The 16,022-nt window shown below is 53.1% G+C and overlaps 1 protein-coding gene across 1 annotated transcript in view; it reads right to left on the reverse strand.

Moving 5' to 3' along the window:
• The window catches only part of LOC135515718 (ankyrin repeat and sterile alpha motif domain-containing protein 1B-like), a 358,368-nt gene that overhangs the window by 250,511 nt on the left and 91,835 nt on the right, over nt 1–16,022 (reverse strand). The window contains 3 exon segments of the mRNA XM_064939410.1: nt 4,374–4,449; nt 12,435–12,581; nt 15,744–15,896. Coding sequence (XP_064795482.1) covers nt 4,374–4,449; nt 12,435–12,581; nt 15,744–15,896 — 376 coding nt within the window.

Genomic DNA, 16,022 nt, shown 5'->3' on the forward strand with positions numbered 1-16,022 from the left:
AGGTTTTAGACATACAGAAACAGGGACAGATAAGAGGGGACAGAGACAGAACAGAAACAGGGACAGATATGAGGGGGTAAACACAGGGGACAGGTTTACGTAGACATAAGAACAGAGACAGGGGACAGAGGTATGAGGGGGTAAACACAGGGGACAGGTTTACGTAGACATAAGAACAGAGACAGGGACAGAGGTATGAGGGGTAAACACAGGGGACAGGTTTACGTAGACATAAGAACAGAACAGACAGGGACAGAGGTATGACATAAGAACAGGGGGAAACACAGGGGACAGGTTTACGTAGACATAAGAACAGAGACAGGGACAGAGGTATGATGGGGTAAAGACAGGGGACAGGTTTACGTACACATAAGAACAGAGACAGGGACAGAGGTATGAGGGGGTAAACACAGGGGACAGGTTTACGTAGACATAAGAACAGAGACAGGGACAGAGGTATGAGGGGGGTAAACACAGGGGACAGGTTTACGTAGACATAAGAACAGAAACAGGGACAGAGGTATGAGGGGGTAAACACAGGGGACAGGTTTACGTAGACATAAGAACAGAGACAGGGACAGAGGTATGAGGGGGTAAACACAGGGGACAGGTTTACGTAGACATAAGAACAGAGACAGGGACAGAGGTATGAGGGGGTAAACACAGGGGACAGGTTTACGTAGACATAAGAACAGAGACAGGGACAGAGGTATGAGGGGGTAAACACAGGGGACAGGTTTACGTAGACATAAGAACAGAGACAGGGACAGAGGTATGAGGGGGTAAACACAGGGGACAGGTTTACGTAGACATAAGAACAGAAACAGGGACAGAGGTATGAGGGGGTAAACACAGGGGACAGGTTTACGTAGACATAAGAACAGAGACAGGGACAGAGGTATGAGGGGGTAAACACAGGGGACAGGTTTACGTAGACATAAGAACAGAGACAGGGACAGAGGTATGAGGGGGTAAACACAGGGGACAGGTTTACGTAGACATAAGAACAGAAACAGGGACAGAGGTATGAGGGGGTAAACACAGGGGACAGGTTTACGTAGACATAAGAACAGAAACAGGGACAGGACAGAGGTATGATGGGGTAAACACAGGGGACAGGTTTACGTAGACATAAGAACAGAGACAGGGACAGAGGTATGAGGGGGTAAACACAGGGGACAGGTTTACGTAGACATAAGAACAGAAACAGGGACAGAGGTATGAGGGGGTAAACACAGGGGACAGGTTTACGTAGACATAAGAACAGAAACAGAGACAGGGACAGAGGGTATAAGAACAGAAACAGGGACAGAGGATGGGGTAAACACAGGGGACAGGTTTACGTAGACATAAGAACAGAAACAGGGACAGAGGTATGAGGGGGTAAACACAGGGGACAGGTTTACGTAGACATAAGAACAGAAACAGGGACAGAGGTATGAGGGGGTAAACACAGGGGACAGGTTTACGTAGACATAAGAACAGAAACAGGGACAGAGGTATGAGGGGGTAAACACAGGGGACAGGTTTACGTAGACATTGAGTAAAACAGGGATGACAGACATAAGGACAGGGACAGAGGTATGAGGGGGTAAACACAGGGGACAGGTTTACGTAGACATAAGAACAGAAACAGGGACAGAGGTATGAGGGGGTAAACACAGGGGACAGGTTTACGTAGACATAAGAACAGAGACAGGGACAGAGGTATGAGGGGGTAAACACAGGGGACAGGTTTACGTAGACATAAGAACAGAGACAGGGACAGAGGTATGAGGGGGTAAACACAGGGGACAGGTTTACGTAGACATAAGAACAGAGACAGGGACAGAGGTATGAGGGGGTAAACACGGGGACAGGTTTACGTAGACATAAGAACAGAGACAGGGACAGAGGTATGAGGGGGTAAACACAGGGGGGACAGGTTTACGTAGACATAAGAACAGAGACAGGGACAGAGGTATGAGGGGGTAAACACAGGGGACAGGTTTACGTAGACATAAGAACAGAGACAGGGACAGAGGTATGAGGGGGTAAACACAGGGGACAGGTTTACGTAGACATAAGAACAGAGACAGGGACAGAGGTATGAGGGGGTAAACACAGGGGACAGGTTTACGTAGACATAAGAACAGAAACAGGGACAGAGGTATGAGGGGGTAAACACAGGGGACATGTTTACGTAGACATAAGAACAGAGACAGGGACAGAGGTATGAGGGGGTAAACACAGGGGACAGGTTTACGTAGACATAAGAACAGAGACAGGGACAGAGGTATGAGGGGGTAAACACAGGGGACAGGTTTACGTAGACATAAGAACAGAAACAGGGACAGAGGTATGAGGGGGTAAACAGAGGGGACAGGTTTACGTAGACATAAGAACAGAAACAGGGACAGATACAGAGGTATGAGGGGGTAAACACAGGGGACAGGTTTACGTAGACATAAGAACAGAGACAGGGACAGATACAGAGGTATGAGGGGGGTAAACACAGGGGACAGGTTTACGTAGACATAAGAACAGAGACAGGGACAGAGGTATGAGGGGGGTATACACAGGGGACAGGTGTACGTAGACATAAGAACAGAGACAGGGACAGAGGTATGAGGGGGTAAACACAGGGGACAGGTTTACGTAGACATAAGAACAGAAACAGGGACAGAGGTATGATGGGGTAAACACAGGGGACAGGTTTACGTAGACATAAGAACAGAGACAGGGACAGAGGTATGAGGGGGTAAACACAGGGGACAGGTTTACGTAGACATAAGAACAGAGACAGGGACAGAGGTATGAGGGGGTAAACACAGGGGACAGGTTTACGTAGACATAAGAACAGAAACAGGGACAGAGGTATGAGGGGGTAAACACAGGGGACAGGTTTACGTAGACATAAGAACAGAGACAGGGACAGAGGTATGAGGGGGTAAACACAGGGGACAGGTTTACGTAGACATAAGAACAGAGACAGGGACAGAGGTAAGGGGAGGGGGTAAACACAGGGGACAGGTTTACGTAGACATAAGAACAGAGACAGGGACAGAGGTATGAGGGGGTAAACACAGGGGACAGGTTTACGTAGACATAAGAACAGAGACAGGGACAGAGGTATGAGGGGGTAAACACAGGGGACAGGTTTACGTAGACATAAGAACAGAAACAGGGACAGAGGTATGAGGGGGTAAACACAGGGGACAGGTTTACGTAGACATAAGAACAGAGACAGGGACAGAGGTATGAGGGGGTAAACACAGGGGACAGGTGTACGTAGACATAAGAACAGAGACAGGGACAGAGGTATGAGGGGGTAAACACAGGGGACAGGTTTACATACTCATAAGAACAGAAACAGGGACAGAGGTATGAGGGGGTAAACACAGGGGACAGGTTTACGTAGACATAAGAACAGAAACAGGGACAGAGACAGAGGTATGATGGGGTAAACACAGGGGACAGGTTTACGTAGACATAAGAACAGAAACAGGGACAGAGGTATGAGGGGGTAAACACAGGGGACAGGTTTACGTAGACATAAGAACAGAAACAGGGACAGAGGTATGATGGGGTAAACACAGGGGACAGGTTTACGTAGACATAAGAACAGAGACAGGGACAGAGGTATGAGGGGGTAAACACAGGGGACATGTTTACGTAGACATAAGGACAGGGACAGAGGTATGAGGGGGTAAACACAGGGGACAGGTTTACGTAGACATAAGAACAGAAACAGGGACAGAGTTATGAGGGGGTAAACACAGGGGACAGGTTTACGTAGACATAAGAACAGAGACAGGGACAGAGGTATGAGGGGGTAAACACAGGGGACAGGTTTACGTAGACATAAGAACAGAGACAGGGACAGAGGTATGAGGGGGTAAACACAGGGGACAGGTTTACGTAGACATAAGAACAGAGACAGGGACAGCGGTATGATGGGGTAAACACAGGGGACAGGTTTACGTAGACATAAGAACTGAAACAGGGACAGAGGTATGAGGGGGGTAAACACAGGGGACAGGTTTACGTAGACATAAGAACAGAAACAGGGACAGAGGTATGATGGGGTAAACACAGGGGACAGGTTTACGTAGACATAAGAACAGAAACAGGGACAGAGACAGAGGTATGAGGGGGGTAAACACAGGGGACAGGTTTACGTAGACATAAGAACAGAGACAGGGACAGAGACAGAGGTATGATGGGGTAAACACAGGGGACAGGTTTACGTAGACATAAGAACAGAAACAGGGACAGAGACAGAGGTATGAGGGGGTAAACACAGGGGACAGGTTTACGTAGACATAAGAACAGAAACAGGGACAGAGACAGAGGTATGAGGGGGGGTACATGGACTCTCTCATGACACCCACCTGAGTCTAGCAGCAGACGAACCACATCCATCTTCCCATAGAGAGCTGCCTCGTGGAGAGCACTGCCATTCTCCGTCTGAGAGAGAGCGTGTGAGAGTGAGAGATTGAGAGAGTGAGAGAGAGAGTAAGAGAAGAATACCGAATAATAGAAGGCAAGAGGGGAGAGTGATGTGGGAGAAAGAAAGAAAACATTTATTATAAGACATCGCCCAAGAAAACTCTTTGTACACCGAGTCGCATGGTGGAAACAGCAGTTTCCTCCCTCTCCATATGGCCTGGATGCTTGTGGCATTAGGCCCTGTAGAATACAATTGGTGACATGATGCAATGCAGAGAAACTGGGCGCCATCTTGGATTTGCATAGTTGTCAAAGATTTAGTGTACAGTAACTGTGATTACTTAGACAAGCACTTTAAAAACACACACACACACTGGATCTCTCACACTAACACCCAGCCAGGCTCCTGCCTCCTGCACACACACACACACACACACACACACACACACACACACACACACACACACACACACACACACACACACACACACACACACACACACACACACACACACACACACACACACACACTATACCTAGTCTTTCCTCTATCACCAAGGTATTACCAACACAGCCAGGAAAGACCCCAAAAATCCAACACATCGACCAATCAAAACCCAGAACTGCTCCTCCTGTGTTCCAACACAACTAATCCTGGTGCGTCTGACTGACCCTTACAGTTCAAAGGTCAAAGCATGCCAATGAAAGGGCATCTGATCATCCAATACCACAGAATGTAGAAGACCAGGTCAACAACAGGAACGTAAAAAGATCCAAATGGAGAAAAGACAGAAAGCCTCACAACCCTCGGTGACATGGAACTAGAGGTGACTGGGCGATGAGTTTGGAGGGAGCACACACGCATACACCTCCCCCACTTCCCCCCTCAAACCCCTTCCTGTGTCTCTTCCAATGGCGATTAGTTGGTGATGTCACTGGAAAATGAGGAAATCGATTCACAAAGAAGACGGACTTCCTCTCTGTTTGACTGGAGACTGAGGGGGGTTTTGTTTTGGTGTTGGGCCTTTCTTTTGTTTTTCTTCAGGCACATTTTCTCCCATTGCCAGTTACGACCTTGTCTCGTCGCTGCAACTCCGAAACATGACCCACCTAGACGTGTCTCGTCGCTGCAACTCCGAAACATGACCCACCTAGACGTGTCTCGTCGCTGCAACTCCGAAACATGACCCACCTAGACGTCTGCCGCTGCAACACCGAAACATGACCCACCTAGACGTGTCTCGCCGCTGCAACTCCGAAACATGACCCACCTAGACGTGTCTCGTCGCTGCAACACCGCTAGACGTGTCTCGTCGCTGCAACTCCGAAACATGACCCACCTAGACGTGTCTCGTCGCTGCAACTCCGAAACATGACCCACCTAGACGTGTCTCGTCGCTGCAACTCCGAAACATGACCCACCTAGACGTGTCTCGTCGCTGCAACTCCGAAACATCGAAATTCCAAACATGACCACCTAGACGTGTCTCGTCGCTGCAACTCCGAAACATGACCCACAACGTGTCTCGTCGCGAAACATGACCCACCTAGACGTGTCTCGTCGCTGCAACTCCGAAACATGACCCACCTAGACGTGTCTCGTCGCTGCAACACCGAAACATGAGACTGCAATGAAACATGACCCATGACCTTAGAGATCTGGGTGAAACATGACCCACCTAGACGTGTCTCGTCGGGCAACTCCGAAACATGACCCACCTAGACGTGTCTCGTCGCTGCAACACCGAAACATGACCCACCTAGACGTGTCTCGTCGCTAAACTCCGAAACATGACCCACCTAGACGTGTCTAAATCGGCAACTCGAAACATGACCCACCTAGACGTGTCTCGTCGCTGCAACTCCGAAACATGACCCACCTAGACGTGTCTCGTCGCTGCAACTCCGAAACATGACCCACCTAGACGGTTCCAGTCGCGCAACACCGAAACATGACCCACCTAGACGGTCTCGTCGCTGCAACTCCGAAACATGACCCACCAGACCCGGGGCCGCTGCAAGAAACATGACCCACCTAGACGTGTCACGCCGGTCGCATGCAACTCCTGAAACATGACCCACCTAGACGTGTCTCGTCGCTGCAACACCGAAACATGACCCACCTAGACGTGTCGGTCGCTGCAACTCCGAAACATGACCCACCTAGACGTGTCTCGTCGCTGCAACTCCGAAACATGACCCACCTAGACGTGTCTCGTCGCTGCAACTCCGAAACATGACCCACCTAGACGTGTCTCGTCGCTGCAACTCCGAAACATGACCCACCTAGACGTGTCTCGTCGTGCAACTCCGAAACATGACCCACCTAGACGTGTCTCGTCGCTGCAACTCCGAAACATGACCCACCTAGACGTGTCTCGTCGCTGCAACTCCGAAACATGACCCACCTAGACGTGTCTCGTCGCTGCAACTCCGAAACATGACCCACCTAGACGTGTCTCGTCGCTGCAACTCCGAAACATGACCCACCTAGACGTGTCTCGTCGCTGCAACTCCGAAACATGACCCACCTAGACGTGTCTCGTCGCTGCAACTCCGAAACATGACCCACCTAGACGTGTCTCGTCGCTGCAACTCCGAAACATGACCCACCTAGACGTGCTATTTTGAAGTCCCATCAAATGTATGTGTTATTGTATGTTTTATGACCTTACAATGACTATTAGAGCTTTTTCATGGAAATTCCAAAACAAAAATGTGAACATTCAATTTCCAGAACATTGAAAATATTCCATTGTCTCCATCCAGAGATCTGTATACAATGACGAGACGCATGTATCTGCCCTAACAATGAGTGTTGTTGTCCCAAAGGCAGGAAGGCCGGAGACAAGTTTAGGTCCAAAATTAACCCATAGAAACGTATTGGGCATATTTTGGATAGATTTTGGCGAGAGTGAAACCACTTGCTTCACTTGCTCCTCTCTAATTAGTAATTGAACCGACGTTGGTAAATTAGTTTAATTACCAGAAGAAACCCTCCCCTATCTAGGACGGTGCTGGGCCACTTGTATGCCACCCTATGGGGCTTCCAGTCACGGCCGGCTGGGGTTTCGAACCGTGATGCAGTGCCTTAGACCGCTGCGCAACTCGGGGCCTTTCATTATAGTTTGACACTTAGTTTCAGATTCACTTTACAGCTTGAAGAAGTATAAAGGTGTGGGTCGGGGGGTCTGAATGTGTGCGGGGGTGAGAGGGGGGGTCTGAATGTGTGTGTGTGAGAGGGGGGGGTCTGAAGTGTGTGTGTGTGGGTGTGTGAAAGAGGGGGGGTCTGAATGTATGTGTGTGTGAGGGGGGGGTCTGAATGTGTGTGTGTGTGGGGGGGGGTCTGAATGTGTGTGTGTGTGTGTGTGTGTGTAGGGGGGGTCTGAATGTGTGTGTTTATATCCAGCAGGCTCAACTTTTGCCCTTGGTTCTCTACCTGCCTACAGAGCAGCAGGTCTCTCATATAGAATCCCCTCATCATTAGAGAGAGATATATCCTCATTCATTCAAACGATGGGCTTTAATGTAATTATTTTACTAGGCACTGACACACACTGCTATTTACCCCACCATCTGTGGGTCTGTATGTTCCTTCCACTCCTTAATGTCAAAGCACAGATCTGACAGTGTGGCTTTGGAGAGAGGCAGAGATAGGAGGGGAGGAGGGAGAGAAAGAGAGAGAGAGAGAGAAGAGGGGGGAGGGAGAGAGAGAAGGGGGGGAGGGGAGAGGGGAGAGAAGAGAGAGGGGAGGGGAGGAGAGAGAGAGAGAGAGAGAGAGAAGAGGGAGAGAAGAGGGGGAGGGAGGAGAAGAGAGAGAGGGGAGAGAGAGGGAGGGGGGGAGTGAAGTGAGAAGGGGAAGAGAGAGGGGAGGGGAGGAGAGCGAGAGAGAGGAGAGAGCGAGAGAGAGAGGGGAGGAGAGAGGGGAGAAAAGAGAGCTGGGAGGGGTGAAGAGAGAGATGAGCAGGGGTGAAAAGAGAGGGGCGGGGTTGAAGAGAGGGGGAGGGGGTGAAGAGAGAGGGGGAGTGTGAAGAGAGAGAGGGAGGGTGAAGAGAGAGAGGGGCGGGATGAAGAGAGAGAGGGGGCGGGATGAAGAGAGAGAGAGGGCGGGATGAAGAGAGAGGGGGCGGGATGAAGAGAGAGAGGGCGGGGTGAAGAGAGAGAGGGGTGGGATGAAAAGAGAGAGGGGCGGGGTGAAGAGAGAGAGGGGGCGGAGTGAAGAGAGAGAGGGGCGGAGTGAAGAGAGAGAGGGGCGGGGTGAAGAGAGAGAGGGGCGGGGGTAAAGAGAGAGAGGGGTGGGGGTAAAGAGAGAGAGGGGCGGGGGTAAAGAGAGAGAGGGGCGGGGGTAAAGAGAGAGAGGGGCGGGGGTAAAGAGAGAGAGGGGTGGGGGTAAAGAGAGAGAGGGGCGAGGGGGAAAGAGAGAGAGAGAAGGGGGGGTAAAGAGAGAGAGGGGCGGGATGAAGAGAGAGAGGGGCGGGGTGAAGAGAGTGGGGCGGGGGTAAAGGGAGAGGGAGGTGGGATGAAAAGAGAGAGGGGTGAGGTGAAGAGAGAGAGGGGCGGGGGTAAAGAGAGTGGGGCGGGGGTAAAGAGAGAGGGGGGTGGGATGAAAAGAGAGAGGGGTGAGATGAAGAGAGAGAGGGGCGGGGGTAAAGAGAGTGGGGCAGGGGTAAAGAGAGAGAGGGGCGGGGGTAAAGAGAGTGGGGCAGGGGTAAAGAGAGAGAGGGGCGGGGGTAAAGAGAGAGAGAGCCGGGGTAAAGAGAGAGAGGGGAGTAGTGAAGAGAGAGAGGGGAGTGTGAAGAGAGAGAGGGGAGGGTGAAGAGAGAGAGGGGCGGGATGAAGAGAGAGAGGGGCGGGATGAAGAGAGAGAGGGGCGGGATGAAGAGAGAGAGGGGCGGGATGAAGAGAGAGGGGGGGGATGAAGAGAGAGAGGGGTGGGGTGAAGAGAGAGAGGGGCGGGGGTAAAGAGAGAGGGGCGGGGGAAAGAGAGTGGGGCGGGGGTAAAGAGAGAGAGGGGCGGGGTGAAGAGAGAGAGGGGCGGGGTGAAGAGAGAGAGGGGCGGAGTGAAGAGAGAGAGGGGCGGGGTAAAGAGAGTGGGGCGGGGGTAAAGAGAGAGAGGGGCGGGGTGAAGAGAGAGAGAGGGCGGGGGGTGAAGAGAGAGAGGGGGGGGGTAAAGAGAGAGGGGCAGGGGTAAAAGAGAGAGAGGGGCGGGGGTAAAGAGAGAGAGGGGGGGGTAAAGAGAGAGAGGGAGCGGGTGAAGAGAGAGAGGGGGAGGTGAAGAGAGAGAGGGGCGGGGTAAAGAGAGAGGGGGCGGGATGAAAGAGAGAGAGGGGCGGGATGAAGAGAGAGAGGGGCGGGATGAAGAGAGAGAGGGGCGGGATGAAGAGAGAGAGGGGCGGGATGAAGAGAGAGAGGGGTGGGGTAAAGAGAGAGAGGGGCGGGGTGAAGAGAGAGAGGGGCGGGGTGAAGAGAGAGAGGGGCGGGGTGAAGAGAGAGAGGGGCGGGGGGAAGAGAGAGAGGGGGGGGGGAAGAGAGAGAGGGGCAGGGGGGTAAGAGAGAGGGGGGCGGGGTAAAGAGAGAGAGGGGCGGGGGAAAGAGAGAGAGGGGTGGGGGTAAGAGAGAGAGAGAGGGCGGGGTAAAGAGAGAGAGGGGGGGGTAAAGAGAGAGAGGGGCGGGGAGAAAGAGAGAGAAGAGAGAAGGGTGGGAATGAAAAGAGAGAGGGGGCGGGATGAAGAGAGAGAGGGGCGGGGGTAAAGAGAGTGGGGCGGGGGTAAAGAGAGAGGGGGGTGGGATGAAAAGAGAGAGGGGCGGGATGAAGAGAGAGAGGGGCGGGATGAAGAGAGAGAGGGGCGGGGTGAAGAGAGAGAGGGGCGGGATGAAAGAGAGAGGGGTGAGGTAAAGAGAGAGAGGGGCGGGGGGTAAAGAGAGAGGGGCGGGGGTAAAGAGAGAGAGGGGTGGGATGAAAAAGAGAGAGGGGCAGGGATGAAGAGAGAGAGGGGAGTAAAGGATGAAGAGAGAGAGGGGCAGGGGATGAAGAAGAGAGAGAGGGGGGGGGATGAAAGAGAGAGGGGTGGGATGAAGAGAGAGAGGGGGGTGGGGTGAAGAGAGAGAGGGGCGGGGTGAAGAGAGAGAGGGGCGGGGTGAAGAGGGGCGGGGTGAAGAGAGAGAGGGGCGGGGTGAAGAGAGAGAGGGGCGGAGTGAAAGAGAGAGGGCGGGGTATGAAGAGAGAGGGGGGGGGAAGAAGAGAGAGGGGTATGAAGAGAGAGTGAGAGAGAGAGTAGAGAGAGGAGAGGGGTAAAGAGAGAGAGGGGCGGGGGTAAGAAGAGAGAGGGGCGGGGGTATGAAGAGAGAGGGGGCGGGATGAAGAGAGAGAGGGGCGGAGGTGAAGAGAAGAGAGTGGGGAGGGGTAAAGGGAGAGGGAGGTGGGATGAAAAGAGAGAGGTGTGAAGAGAGAGAGGAGGTGAGAGAGAGAGAGGGGGGGGGGTGAAGAGAGTGGGGGGGGGTGAAAGAGAGAGGGGGTGGGATGAAGAGAGAGAGGGGAGGATGAAGAGAGAGAGGGGGGTATGAAGAGGGATGAAGAGAGAGGGGAGGGGTGAAGAGAGAGTGGGGGGGGTGAAGAGAGAGGGGGTATGAAGAGAGAGAGATGAAGAGAGAGAGGGAGGGGGTGAAAAGAGAGAGGGGGAGGGGTATGAAAGAGAGAGGGGGGGGAGTGTGAAGAGAGAGAGGGGAGTATGAAGAGAGAGAGGGGAGTATGAAGAGAGAGAGGGGAGTATGAAGAGAGAGAGGGGAGTATGAAGAGAGAGAGGGGAGTATGAAGAGAGAGAGGGGAGTATGAAGAGAGAGAGGGGAGTATGAAGAGAGAGAGGGGAGTATGAAGAGAGAGAGGGGGAGTGTGAAGAGAGAGAGGGAGTATGAAGTATGAAGAGAGAGGGGGTATGAAGAAGAGAGAGGGGAGTATGAAGAGAGAGAAGGGGGGAGTATGAAGAGAGAGAGGGGAGTATGAAGAGAGAGAGGGAGTGATGAAGAGAGAGAGGGAGTATGAAGAGAGAGAGGGGAGTATGAAGAGAGAGAGGGGAGTAGTGAAGAGAGAGAGGGGAGTATGAAGAGAGAGAGGGGAGTATGAAGAGAGAGAGGGGAGTGTGAAGAGAGAGAGGGGAGTATGAAGAGAGAGAGGGGCGGGGGTGAAGAGAGAGAGGGTGTATGAACTCAGGAACACCCCGTACTACTCTCATCATTGTCTCCCTCTCTGTTCCCCATCAATAATTAACTTATTTCAATAACCACATCATTCTATCCCCCCCCCCCCCACACACACACACGTGTTCTATATCTTAAGCAATCACACACACACAGTACTGTATGTATGAAGACAACACACACACCTCAAAATCATCCTTGACCTACTCCGACCACCCCTCACAATCACACACACTGTGCGTTACTGTGTTCTGCGAATATTACCGCAAAACCATATACAGAAAGTGGTTGAGTAGAAGGAAGATTGTCCTCAGATACTGTACCAACTCATTAAAAACACAGGAGACAGGCTTGAAACATTCATTACAAGGGGAAGTGTATCTTGAGCTAAAGAGACAGTCAGATTTACTGGAGCAACATCTGCAGGAGGGAAGAGAACTGTTACAAAGCTGAAGCCTGGTTTCACCCTGACTACCATGTGATGCTAAATGCATCATACAGGGATCATTTCTATATGTAGAAAGTTACATATCTTGAAAACTTGATTGCTGACAAAATGAAACGAAAACCAAAAGACGGTTTTTGGGAGGAGTTTTCCTTTCAGGCTGAGTTGACCTTTAGCTCACCTCTCTTCACCTCCCTCTACAGGAGAACATGTTGTATTGAAGGAGAAATGCAGAGTGACCCCCCCCCAACAACACACCTGCAGAATAAAAGCTAGCCTAAACCATTCCTCACCCCACTCCCAACCCATACCCCTAACCGCTCACCCCTGACTCCACAGTGACCCTGACCCCTAGACAGCTGACCTGGGAGTTGACGTCCATGCCGGCCTCCAGCAGGGTGTGCACGGCTGAGTGGTGCCCGTTGCGGGCGGCCAGGTGCAGGGGCGTGTGGCGCCTTGTCCCGTGGCTGCTCATCAGGTTGGGGTGGGCGGTCACCAACATACAGACCACCTGGGAAGAGGGGGAAGGGAGGAGAGGGAGGGAGGAGAGGGGAGGGGAGGGAGGGAGGAGAGAGGAGAGGGAGGAGAGAGGGGAGGGAGAGAGGAGGGGAGAGGAGGAGAGAGGGGAGAGGAGAGAGGAGGGGAGGAGAGAGGGAGAGGAGGGAGAGAGGGGAGGGAGGAGAGAGGGAGGAGAGAGAGAGAGGGAGAGAGAGGAGAGAGGGGAGGAGGAGAGAGGGGAGAGGAGAGAGAGGGAGGAGGAGGAGAGGGGGAGAGAGGATGGGAGAGGAGAGAGGGGAGGGAGAGGGGGGGAGAGGAGGGAGAGGGAGGAGAGAGGGAGGGGAGAGGGGGGAGAGAGAGGGGAGGGAGAGGGGGGAGAGGGGGGAGAGAGGGGGAGGAGTGGGGAGGAGAGGGGGGGAGGAAGAGGGGGGAGGAGAGAGGGGAGGAGAGAGGGGAGGAGAGAGGGGGGAGGAGGGGAGGAGGGAGGAGAGAGGGGAGGGAGAGGGGAGGGGAGAGGGGAGGAGAGAGGGGGAGGAGGAGAGAGGGGGGGAGGAGAGGGGAGGAGAGGAGAGGGAGGGAGGAGGAGAGGGAGAGAGAGAGGGGGGAGAGAGGGGAGAGGAGAGGGGGAGAGGAGAGGGGAGGAGAGTCTCCCTCTCTGGGTTCTATATCTTAAGCAATCACACACACACAGAGGAGAAGGGAGGGGAGGAGAGAGGGGAGGAGAGAGGTACCAACTCATTAAAAACACAGGAGAGAGGGGAGGAGAGGAGGACTGGAGAGCAGGAGGGAGGGGGAGGGAGATGGTATCATACAGGGAGGGAGAGAAAACTTGATTGGGGGAGGAGGAGTTTTCCTTTCAGGCTGAGTTGGGGAGGAGAGAGGGAGGGAGAGAAGTGGAGGAGGGAGGAGAGGGGAGGAGGAGGGGTCACCAACATACAGACCACCTGGGAGAGGGGGAGGAGGAGGAGGGAGGAGAGGGGAGGGAGGGGAGAGGGAGAGGGAGGAGAGAGGAGAGAGGAGGAGAGAGGGGAGGGAGGAGGGAGGGGGGAGGAGGAGGAGGGGGGAGGAGAGAGGGAGGGAGAGGGGGAGGGAGGAGAGAGGGGAGGGGAGGGAGAGGGGAGGAGAGGAGGAGGAGAAGAGAGGGGGAGGAGAGGGGAGGAGGGAGAGGGGAGAGGGGAGGAGAGAGAGGGGAGGGGAGGAGAGAGGGAGGGGAGGAGAGGGGAGGAGAGGGGAGGGAGGAGAGGGGAGGGGAGGAGGAGGGGAGGAGAGGAGGGGGAGAGAGAGAGGGGGAGGGAGGAGAGAGGGGAGGAGAGAGGGAGGAGGGGAGAGGAGGAGAGGGGAGGAGGAGGAGAGGAGGAGAGAGGGGAGAGGGAGGGAGGAGGGGAGGAGAGGGGAGGAGAGAGGGGAGGGAGAGGGAGGAGAGAGGGAGGGAGGAGGAGGGGAGGGGAGGAGGAGAGGGGAGAGGAGAGAGGGGAGGAGGGGAGGAGGGGAGGAGAGAGGGGAGGAGAGGGGGAGGAGGGGAGGAGAGAGGGAGGAGAGAGGAGGAGGGGAGAGAGGGGAGAGGAGGAGGGAGGAGAGGGGAGGAGAGAGGAGAGGGAGAGGAGAGGAGAGAGGGGAGGAGAGAGGGGAGGAGAGGGGAGAGGAGAGAGGGTTCAAGTCCAGAGGACAGGAGTTCTAAGTTCTAAATGTGGAGTTATTTGATACAGACCCTTGTCGGTTACTACAGTATTACATACAACATTGTTTTCAGACCGTCAGGACCACAAAGCCACATCAGGACCAAACGTATGTCGAACATCTCATTTAAAAATAATGCGCATTATGATGGAGTTGGTCCCCCCTTTACTGCTACAACAGCCAAACTTTCCACTAGATGTTGGAACATTGCTGTGGGGACTTGCTTCCTTTCAGCCAGAAGAGCATTAGTGAGGTGGGGAGCTGATGTTGGGTGATTAGGCCTGGCTCGCAGTCAGCGTTCCAATTCATCCCAAAGCTGTTCGATGGGGTTGAGATCAGGGCTCTGTGCAGACTAGTGAAGTTCTTCCAGACCAATCGACAAAACATTTCGGTATGGACCTCGCTTTTGTGCACAGGGGTATTGTCATGCTGGAACAGGAAAGGGCCTTCCCCAAACTGTTACCACAAAGTTGGAAGCACAGAATCATCTAGAATGTCATCGTATGCTGTAGCGTTAAGATTTCCCTTCACTGGAACTAAAGGGTCTAGCCCAAACCATGAAAAAGAGCCCCAGACCATTATTCCTCCTTCACCAAACTTAACAGTTGGCACTATGCATTGGGCCAGGTAGTGTCCTCCTGGCATCCGCCAAACCTAGATCCGTGGGACTGCCAGATGGTGAAGTGTGATTCATCCCTCCAGAGAGCGTGTATCCACTGCTCCAGAGTCCAATTGAGGTGGAGATTTACACCACTCCAGCAGACGCTTGACATTGCGCATGGTGATCTTAGGCTTGTGTTTGACTGCTCAGCCAAGGAAACCCATTTCATGAAGCTCCCAACAAACAGTTCTTGTGCTGAAGTTGCTTCCAGAGGAAGTTTGGTGGTGTTTCTACCAAGGACAGACGATTTTAATGCGCTACACGCTTCAGCACTCGACAGTCCCATTCTGTGAAATTGTGTGGCCTACCACTTCGCGTCTGAGCCGTTGTTGCTCCTAGACGTTTCCTCTTGACAATAACAGTACTTATAGTTGACTGAAGCAGCTCCAGCAGGGTAGAAATTTGATGAACTGACTTGTTGGAAAGGTGGCATCCTATGACGGCACCATGTTGAGTCACTGCACTCTTCAGTAAGGCCATTCTACTGCCAATGTGTGACTATGGAGATTGCATGGCTGTGTGCTCAATTACTTAGACATGTCAGCAACGGGTGAGGCTGAAACAGAATCCACTAATTTAAAGGGGTGTCCACATACTTTTGTATATATAGTGTATTGTTGTAGTCCTGAACTATCACAACTAATGAAACTAGTCAAAGTCTCTCTCTCCCTCTCTCAACCCCCCTCTCTCTCACTATCAAATGCATTTATAAAAGAGTTAAAATGTCACAAATTGGTTTTACAGTAACCCGGCCTAGACCACAGAGATAAAGCGGAGTTAGAGGCAGAGGCACATTGGTCTGTAGAAGGAAGAAACCTTGCTCAGGTCCATCCTCACCTGAAGTCGTCCGTAGAGTGCAGCCAGGTCCAGGGGCGTCTCGTCGCGGCTGTTCCTCATGGTGGGGTCTGTCAGCTCCTGCAGTAGGATGGACACCACCTCAGAGTGGCCATACTGGGCCGCACAGTGCAGCGCCGTCTCCCTCTCATGGTTCTGTATACAGGGGGGAACAACTGTCTGAGTAAACAAACAATGTATCGCTTCCAACTATTATGTTGACCTCATGAACTGTCAGTATTTGCATCCACAGCGCCATCTACTGTGTGGGACAAACTCTAG

The sequence above is a fragment of the Oncorhynchus masou genome, chromosome 27 (assembly GCF_036934945.1).
Source record: "Oncorhynchus masou masou isolate Uvic2021 chromosome 27, UVic_Omas_1.1, whole genome shotgun sequence".
Taxonomy (NCBI): domain Eukaryota; kingdom Metazoa; phylum Chordata; class Actinopteri; order Salmoniformes; family Salmonidae; genus Oncorhynchus; species Oncorhynchus masou.